Source organism: Sycon ciliatum, chromosome 1 (assembly GCF_964019385.1).
Source record: "Sycon ciliatum chromosome 1, ocSycCili1.1, whole genome shotgun sequence".
Taxonomy (NCBI): Eukaryota; Metazoa; Porifera; class Calcarea; order Leucosolenida; family Sycettidae; genus Sycon; species Sycon ciliatum.
In genome coordinates, this window is record NC_088643.1 from 44,660,450 (window position 1) to 44,670,713 (window position 10,264).

Genomic DNA, 10,264 nt, shown 5'->3' on the forward strand with positions numbered 1-10,264 from the left:
TGTCAGTAAAGACTAAGGAGTCACACTCGGGCCATCGTGCCTGGATGCATGCACCAGTTATAGGAATAGCCTTATGTCTGCGTCAGCACCAGGGTGGGGGCTTTGCTATATGCGCGACAGCGTTTTGGACAGGCAAGGCATGAACTTTTCAACTAGAACTTCCATACTGAAGCATGGTGCACATGCTTCTAACACAAAAGGCCAAGTAAATTAGCCAGTGGTGCATGGTGAAATACACCCCCAGGATCTCAGCTGTGGTCATGCATACAACGTGTAAGTTTAATAGTTGCACACAGTGCAAGTTGCATGGCACAAAGGGCATGCATGGGAAAATACGGACTGGGTTCAAAGGTCATACAATGTAGGTTCATAACTAATTCATTAGCGACTGAGGGCCCGCTTACCTGGGAAAAGAAGAAGCCCGGGCTTAGTTTTCCACCCATATACACGACGGAGGTGGGGGCAAACAGGCGCTGACTTCATGGGGGGGGGGTCTGCGAATTCTGTATGCATTTTATCATTTTCAAATTGCACATGAACACGGGGGTACATCTTCTTGAATGATAAATTGATAACATTCGGATCCAGAAGTGCTTGTTCACGTTCCTGCTGGCTTTCCGGTTGTCACTTGTTTTCTGAGAAGGTGAAGCCTTCACTGAAGGAAAAGTGAGAAGAACAAATGCCAGAAATTCACATCACATGACAAATCCGTACACACACTTCTGTACCCTGTGGTACAGGGTTGTACGCCACCCTGCGTCGCGTACAACTCTCTGGTGAGCAATTGGCACAGTTTACCAGCGTAGCCACACCTCACCGCACACCATGTCACGTGATGTGAAAGGTGCAGCACTGGATAGAAAAAAGTGCAGGCAGCTGCGCACTCCTGTCATATCAGTCTTGGGGGTTCGTACTAGGAGTTCGTACTCTGTCAGTCTTGGGGGTTCGTAGTAGTAGTAGTAGGAGTTCGTAGGTCTACTCTTGCTGCCAGTAGTACCGGTCCATGTACTGTTCACGAGGTCAGTGTAGTACGACATGATACAAGTGTGTGCTGGGTTCCAGCGGTTTGATGTCACCTACCACTGTACAGTCATGCAGATTGAAAGTGTAGATCTACTGGAGACGGGTATGAATGTTGAGAAGCAGAGCAGCTGTGTGCTGTGGGAATCTAGTGGAGTTGGTTTGCCAGTGGTCACCACTGGTCTGTGGCTACTGGTGAAACCATGCTTGGGAGTCTTTGGTGTGCATCATGAGGCCAAATGATGTCATGGAGCACACACTCATGCCCACGCACCGCTGGTCACAACACACACACACGCGCACACACACACATACACACACACACGCGCACACACACACATACACACACACACACACACGCGCACACACAAACACACTCGCACACACACACACACTCGCACACACAAACACACACACACACACACACACAGCACCAAGCCAGCAAAGCAGGTGGAGTGACATACTAAGTCAATAAATGCCATAAGAGTGTTGAAACAACTGTCATGAAGTGGTCCATATAAAATTCAGTGCCCTGGGCTGGATCAGATGACCGCCGGCACAAAATCACTACTACATAAGAAAACAAGGAGAATAACTAGTGACATCACAGCAGTGACTGGCTTCCATGGTTTCGCTTCTTGCACGGAGAGCAAGAAAACACAGCACGGAAGCGTCGGCTACGGTCTCTGATTAAGCAATCTTGAGACCGGCAATGGAAGACTCCAGGGACTGCAAAGCAGGGCAAAAGAATGGACAGACAACTTAGGAAAAGCTCGAATATCCAATCGGTTACGTATTGGCAAAGGTCTAGTAGCTAGATGATTCATTCATAAATACAGCGTAGTAGATAGTCGAACCATACAGCGGGAGCAATATACTCAATGCAAGTATTGAGTCACCTCGCTCCTGTCGTGTGGTTCAGCTACCAGAACCTACTGCAAATTTAGACACACGTGGGCACAGGCGCGCGCGCACACACACACACACACGCGCGCGCGCGCACACACACACACACACACACACACGCACACACATGCACACACACACACACACACACACACACACACACACACACACACACTTGCGCAGAAAGTGAGTCAAGCGGGTCTTTCATCTGACAAATATCACCATCGTGAAAGTCGAAAACTCCCAATGCCAAAGATGTATACATAATTATATAATATATTAAAACTCTGGTAGTGTTCCTTCTCTTTGCTGCACTGTGTGTGTGTGCGTGTGCGTGTGTGTGTGCGTGTGTGTGTATGTGCATGTGTGTGCATGTGCAGTGTGTACACACACGTACACACAAGCACGCATGGGTACATGAGCACAGTCCTGCATATTCCTATGTGTTCCATTTGTGTTTGTGACTGTACCTTGAAGTTCCAGACGACCACCAGTCCATCGACACCGGCTGTGCTAATGCCCTTGCCAGCACCCTTGGGACCCACCATTCGAGCATCACTGCCAGTACCACTGCCAGTACATCAGTGGAACACACATGCAGAACACGCGTACGCACGCACGCACACACACACGCACACGCACACATACACACACACACGCACGTGCACACACACACACACACACACGCACACACACACACACGCACACACATGCAAGTACAGTTTTCAAGTACATGCAGCACTGCAGTATGTCAATCCCATTGCAATCTGTTTGTGCTGCACCTGCACAACCACCGTAGCTAGCAAGATTCGATTTGAATGTTTGCTGTGCTGTATATTCTGAAACACATTTTAATAATATTAGATGTGATGAGTACTCCCAGCTATGCGTTAGCCTTTCCTGCACCCTTCCCTACCAGGCCATCAAGTCCTGTCCAGAGCACAGTGCATGTGTGTGCGTGTGTGCGTGTGTGTATGCATGTGCATGTACACGTAGTTCTGTCATACCATGACTATGGGGGGAGTATGCCTATGCCTAAGGCTGTGACTATCAGTACTTACACAATGCTGTTCTGATGGGTGGATGCACTGCGACCGGAGTCTGTGCTCTCTGTGGAGCCCTTCTTATCCAAGGAACGGAACTTGTCCATGGCAGAGCTGTTGGACACAAAGAGGACAGTCATGATAGTGTTGCTCTCTGCTCTCTCTCTCTCTCTCTCTCTCTCTCTCTCTCTCTCTCTCTCTCTCTCTCTCTCTCTCTCTCTCTCTCTCTCTCTCTCTCTCTCTCTCTCTCTCTCTCTCTCTCTCTCTCTCTCTCTCTCTCTCTCTCTCTCTCTCTCTCTCTCTCTCTCTCTCTCTCTCTCTCTCTCTCTCTCTCTCTCTCTCTCTCTCTCTCACACACACACACACACACACACACACACACACACACACACACACACACACACACACTCTCTCTCTCTCTCTCTCACACACACACACACATACACACACACTCTCTCTCTCTCTCTCTCTCTCTCTCTCTCTCTCTCTCCGGCTCTTACTCTCACCCACACACAGGTGTATGTGTGCACGTGTCTTTAGCTCTCTGCAAAGGGTTGAAGACCACGTGCATAAGCACAGAACCACGTATTCTCCTTTTTTTTCTCACCTCGTTCCTGCAGACTTGGCCTTGACGACATCAAGTTTCTGCAGAGCAGTCAGCTCGGCGTTGTCATCGTGGCGGAACAGGTATGGCGAGCAGTCGTGGCCCTGGAAAGTGTACACACGTGTTAGGAAAAGCACAGTAAGTGTACACACGTGTTTGGAAAAGCACAGTAAGTGTCACTAACCGGCACAAACCCGCAAGTGCACAGTTAGGAGATGAGTTGATAAATGATTTATTTGCTCGGACTGAAAGAGAATTTATACGATAAGTGAATACAACAGTGCGTGGCAGTGCAACATCGTACGGAGCACGCGCACTTCATGATTTTGGGAGAGCAGTGTACAGCAGTTGGGAAAAATGTGAGCTCCGGCTGTGTAAACCTAGAGGCTACAAACTGTGGCAGAACTTGCCGTACAGAGTTCACAGTACAATATTTACCGTGTAGACTAAGAGAAAGCTACAAATTAACAAATAATTAATTGCTGCAGTGCCGAAACATGATAAAGTCTTTACAGCTAAAACACGTAAAATAGCAAAATTAAACTAACTCGCTTTGCGACAGTAAGTGCATATAATACAATAGGTCCGCACCTGGTTGCATTGAGCACTACCACAAGTTGCCACAACTCTCGTTGAGTGTGATAACATCGAGAGAAGCATATGTATGTAATGGACATGGGCACGTAGATCATGGATTCAACTGCCCCCCCCCCCCCCCCCCCCCACCCCCACCTATACCGTACTATCTGGAATTGGGGCCGGTCTTTTATTTCCGCCTGTCTGAAATAAGCACCGCACCATTTCAGGGCTTTTTGTGTAGATTTTTCAAACTGGGTGAAATTTTAGGCCTCGCAAACTACTAAGCGCCTCGGCCAGTATTGCTGAAAATACTGTATAGAAAATGGTGGTGGTTTACGACATGGGTGTTTGTAAGTGGACTTACACCAGCGATGATGCTGTTCTCACTGACGAAGACACAGGTCAACATGGGCAAGTGAGTCTGCTTGATGGTGGTTACCCTGTGGATAAGAAACAAACACGCACGCACACACAGACAGACAGACAGACACACATGCGTGCACACACACACATGCATACACACACACACACACACATGCGCACATGCACACACGCGCACACACGCACACACACACACACACACACACCTCACAAACGCACACACACGCACACACACACGCACAGGGATTGCCACATGCATCAATCTAACACAAACCCTCCACCATCCATTCATGTGTGGAGTCCGACAGAAATACGAGCGGTTTTGGTGCCCAGCCCAGTACTCCCCCGCCTGCTCCGATATTGAGTTTTCCTGCACATCACACCATGGACTGACCAGTTTCTTGGAAGTAACGTTTCGGTCACAATTGCAAAGGGTGAGCACGAAGTAGTTTTTCTCTTTTAACGTGCCATGTGTGTGTGTGGACTGGCCTCCCTTACACTTGATCACCGCCTGCAACGGCCACAGAGATGCTGGAGTCGTGTCCGACCCACACCAGCTTGTTGCCAGATGGAGAGAAGCTGACGGAATGCACCCAGCCACCTGCACACGGACACGAAGAATGCACACATGCATGCGTTGGACATAATATTTGCTCGCATCCCCCACAAAGAAAATAACCAGACCCATGGAAGTACAGTGGAGGTGGTGGTAGAGTTGTTCAGTTGCGGTTTGCTTTCTCCGACACCTGACTGGTTTTGGGTTTTTGGTACGGAGTGTGCTATCCAATCCTTCCTCTCCTGGCTGCTAAAGGGCGACTGGAATGACGGAGTGTGCTATCCAATCCTTCCTCTCCTGGCTGCTAAAGGGCGACTGGAATGACGGAGTGTGCTATCCAATCCTTCCTCTCCTGGCTGCTAAAGGGCGACTGGAATGACGGAGTGTGCTATCCAATCCTTCCTCTCCTGGCTGCTAAAGGGCGACTGGAATGACGGAGTGTGCTATCCAATCCTTCCTCTCCTGGCTGCTAAAGGGCGACTGGAATGACGGAGTGTGCTATCCAATCCTTCCTCTCCTGGCTGCTAAAGGGCGACTGGAATGACGGAGTGTGCTATCCAATCCTTCCTCTCCTGGCTGCTAAAGGGCGACTGGAATGACGGAGTGTGCTATCCAATCCTTCCTCTCCTGGCTGCTAAAGGGCGACTGGAATGATGAGCTACATGTACCAGCAGGCCACGCCATCAATTGGAAAGAGTAGTTCCATGGATTGCCTGAGCTCAGCAACATTGCTGTTCAATGCTGCTTCAAAGATCCATGCCGTCAGCTGCAGCTAACCTGTCTGTTCACTACTTGACAGACGTGTCTGACAGAGCAATCGCAGCAGCAGTATGTGCATGCAGAATTTCCAGACTGCACAACGAACGTCACACTGACGATGTCGAAGGCCAAGCCAGCTCCTGTGAAGCGGCAGACTATTCCACAGCTTGAGTTACGAGCAGCGGTCCTTGGCGTGCGTGTCACCCTCCTTGTAGCAGAGACCATTGGCATGCCAATTTCCAAACACACCTTCTGGACAGACTCTATGAATGTTCTAGGGTGGATCCGTTCACACAGCCATCAGTTCAAGGTGGACATTAGCAGACCTGTACTGGATCTGAGCTGCAAGGTCCCAGTGGTGGCATGTCCCAGGAAAGCAGAATCCTGCCGACAAGGGCACCACGCGTGCATGGACCAACAGCGGAGGCACCAGTGCCCCCTCCACTTGTAATGGAGAGCGAGATCTCAATCAATCCAAGTTGCATTCTGTTTTCTTTCTGCCTTTATTCCTGAGCCGGCAGCGCAGCCTTGTGATTGTTTCTACATTTCGGAATGTCATGCAAATATGAACAAGTGCTAGTAAACCGCCACAGGGGTGTCGCGCTGGCTGCGCCGCACACATTTTTGAAGCTTCGGTGCATAAACACTCTTTGCCCCGAAAAAATGTTCGTTATGCATCACTTAAAAATCACCCTCTCGAGCACAAGCTATACGTCATGTCCAATAGTTGCTATAGTTAGTAGCAAGAGTACATAACCAAGTGTGTGCAACTCCCATCTCGAATTGTGCTGGGTTCACCCACGGTGGAATTTTTATTGCGGCATTCTTTGGCAGAAGTATAAGATCATGAATCTAGACCTTGACCCTTGAGTCCCTTGGGGACTCGAACATGTAGTGGCCTCCAGCGGGCCTGGCTGACTCACCTCCACCATTGGAGAACTCCGCCATCAGGTTACCAAAGGTACCCTTCTTTCCCCAGGGAGTTGGTGCCGGCTTCTCTTCAATCTCCTTCACGTAAGCCGAGAACACTCTGCAGCAAACATGTGTACATGCCCAAAGATGTAAGTTATACACTCACATGCATCAGGATGGTAAAACACGCAGCCAATTCCCAGCATTGATGATTACAAAACAAAAACAAAAACAGTACACATGCTGCACGTTCAAGTACTGATGCAGCACATATGCACACGCGCGCGCGCACGCACACACACACACACACACACACACACACACATGAGCCCCGGCCAGCGAAAACCAGCACTTGTGTACTTGATATCAATCATCAAAATGTGACGTCAAAGTTTGGGACGCGCAGTGAGCTGGCTTTTGAAGATTCCTTTTCGATCGAGTGGGTGTCTTTGTTGTCAAAGGAGTTTCAAATGTCTTCAAATGAGTCTGGTCAATTGATTTTAGCCCTAGGTGAGAGCTCGTCAAACGGAGGTTGAGTTTAGACACAGCGATGGCGACAGGTGTCGCGACAAGGACTTAGGTCCAGAGTTGTCAGCGTGAGACTCTCTGTACGAAGCGACGCTGAAAGTTAGTTCGCGATCGGAATTATTTCTTTGGTGGCGATCTCGCTGAGTTTGCCCAGCAGTGGTGAGTCTCATATTCATAGTAACGAAGAGCCCTCATAAAATCGACACTGGATACTGGTGGCGACGCTAGTCAGTGCTGGAGTAATAGCGACTGCGAGGAGAAGCTGAATGTCGACCCGCTGAGCGATCCGTATTTCTACATCGACAACAATGATGTTGGAGACACTCATGGAGGGCTTCTCACGGCGCAAAACAGAGCGTAGTATTATCAGTACTCTACCTTGCCAGACGACGCCAAGCTGGCTGCTGCCTGTGCTGAGAAAGGGGATTCCTAAAAGTCAAACTGGCTGAACGCTTTGGGGCAACATCTTCATGTGCTACAAAATGCGAGTATTCGCTCATATCATTGAAATACAATTATGCTGAAATCATGGTCTGAGTGAAAGTGTGCAAGGGAGTGGATGTCAGTGGTATTGGTCAGTACATCTATCAGTATGGCAAGCTTTGGGACAACGCTCAAACTGCCAGCACAGAGGTCCCTGAATACAATTTGGAAGGCCAGCCACCAATCATCGTTTTGCACTCTGGTGTTGTAAAGACGGTAGTGGTGTATACGGAATATCGTCACACTTCTGAACTACTCATGCCTGCAGCATCAAGAGGGCAAGCCTGACTTGCATTCTATTTACTAACATGTACCTGTTCCACATCACAATCAGAAACTGTAGCATCAACTTGCATGGAGTCACTGGGCATGGATGCTGCGCCAACTGTACCGAATCTTGACCTGTGTGACTTCAAACTCTATTTTCCATGCTTTCGCTTATCAGATTGTCACCAAACTTGATAACTTGAATGGTTAATAGTGTAGAATCGATTTCGAGCGAAAAAATAATTTTTGAAAAAATTACACATGTTCAGGTTTCTGCTGGCTGGGGCTCACATGCTAAACTGGGGGTCTGGCCACAGGTGTGCTTCAAGGTTGATTTCTTTTTTTCCCCACTATTTCTTCTATCACCACTGAACAATGCTTTGCCTTGCGACACGTCTGTCAGACCCCTCCGTGTCGACATAGTCAACATGGTCTCATGCTTCTTGGCACTAACACTAACACTAACACTCAGTAACACTAACACGTTCTCAATAAACTGATGAAAAGCTACTCCTCCGCGGCCTCTATCTGCAACGGATCTTATTGTGTCATGACTCATCACGGAATACATTAAATGCACCCTCACGGCCTCACCTGGCTTTGAAGTCACTGGATCCAGCAGCAACCAGATAGTTGTTCGGGTGCCAGTCAACGCTGCAGACAACAACAGGGGATCAGTGTGCAACAGTGATCAAAACAGAGAAGGCAGGCAACACGAAAATTCTTCGGGAGGTGCCCACAACCGAGGCTGGATTCTAGAGCATCTTCTTGCAACACAGGATTACCAGAGTACAGCAGAGAAACGTCTGAAGCACAACTCACTGTCACAATCAAATCAATCAATGCACCCAGTGTGTTATTGCTCGCATTGGGCATTGGTATCAGCAAGAGTAGATAAACAAGAGTGTGCAACTCCGGATCTCTCCTGCACAATCTGCAGATACCCCCGCCCACGGCGGAATTTTTGTTGGCGTCGCCTTTTTTCAGAGAAACGCGAATCTTGCCGCAGAGCAGTGTGAGACCACGTGCTGGGCACCGACCTTGTAATGTAAAGCCCGGCCAAGTGCACGAGGCAAACCTTTCCAAAAGACACGCAGCGCGTGGCCACGTGGGTCGTAGAAAAGATTACATCAACAAAAAATTCCGCCGTGGGCCAACCCATCCGGGAGTTGCACACTCTTGGTTATCTACTCTTGGTATCAGCCAGCACAGACCGAGGCAATGGTTACTGCACAGACTACCAGCATCTCTACCAGTCGACGCTGCACACCGTACCAGCACAGATTGCCCGCAACTGCAAGTAGAGACGGACCATCGCTAAAAAACGTTAGAAATCAAGCTGCAAGGTTACACTGTATAAATAGCTATGATGACTTGCTCGACTCTACCAACCTTAGCACTGTGGAGCGGATGGGCTTCTTGATGTGCTTGCTCACCCACCTGGCAAGAACAATCATCACAAGACAAGAACACGACATGACAGGCTATAGCAGAGGCACAGATACCGTAGAACATGTAATGGATTTCCAGGTACCCCAATGCACTAGTAGCGTCTTTCGGACCTGCATACACTGCACCAGAGTAGAGGAGGTATTGGTGAAGTAAGTTTTATTTTATTTTATTTATTTTTTACTAAGTACACAACCTACTCGTCAGAAGGGGAGAAGACAACAGAGTATACAATGACAAAACAGCAGGGAGAGTAGGGGCTGCAAAGCAAGCCTGTGCTGGTGAGGCAAGCCCACAACACCGACCTATGGTCTCGGCGTTAACGTGAGCTTGCGCACCATAGCCTAAAAGAGGGGGGTGATTTAGTGCGATAAAGACAAGAGAAGGTGAGGTAGAATGGATGAGGAGAAAGAAAGAGAGAGAGAGAGAGGGGGGGGGGGGGGGTGGAGAAAGAGAGAGAGAGTCTTGTAGGTTTGTGCTGTTGGTGCAGTGGTTAATATCCACCAGAGTAGAGGAGGTCTTGGTGAAGTAACTAAAGTCTTGTAGGTTTGTGCTGTTGGTTCAGTGGTTAATATCCACCAGAGTAGAGGAGGTATTGGTGAAGTAAGTCTTGTACTGGTCTGTGCTGTTGGTGCAGTGGTTAATATCCACACAGTGCGCTCTCACTCACCAGTCTTGCTCCACTTCAAAGTAGCAGATGGAGATGAGGCGAGCACCGCAGCCGACGGCAAACTTCTCCTCTGCGCATATGGACGCACACAGACACACAGACAGACA

General features: G+C 48.9%; 1 protein-coding gene across 1 annotated transcript in view; it reads right to left on the reverse strand.

The window, feature by feature from the left end:
* Nucleotides 1-1,471: 1,471 nt before the first annotated feature.
* Nucleotides 1,472-10,264, reverse strand: part of LOC135828043 (actin-related protein 2/3 complex subunit 1A-A-like) — a 20,317-nt gene continuing 11,524 nt past the window's right edge. Inside the window, exons 5-14 of the mRNA XM_065340479.1 lie at nt 10,158-10,227; nt 9,431-9,478; nt 8,633-8,692; nt 6,772-6,878; nt 5,032-5,134; nt 4,517-4,592; nt 3,577-3,677; nt 2,988-3,083; nt 2,397-2,484; nt 1,472-1,749 (exon numbers count right to left, since the gene is read on the reverse strand). Coding sequence (XP_065196551.1) covers nt 1,711-1,749; nt 2,397-2,484; nt 2,988-3,083; nt 3,577-3,677; nt 4,517-4,592; nt 5,032-5,134; nt 6,772-6,878; nt 8,633-8,692; nt 9,431-9,478; nt 10,158-10,227 — 788 coding nt within the window. The 3' untranslated portion in view covers nt 1,472-1,710. The remainder of the gene's footprint in view (nt 1,750-2,396; nt 2,485-2,987; nt 3,084-3,576; nt 3,678-4,516; nt 4,593-5,031; nt 5,135-6,771; nt 6,879-8,632; nt 8,693-9,430; nt 9,479-10,157; nt 10,228-10,264) is intronic.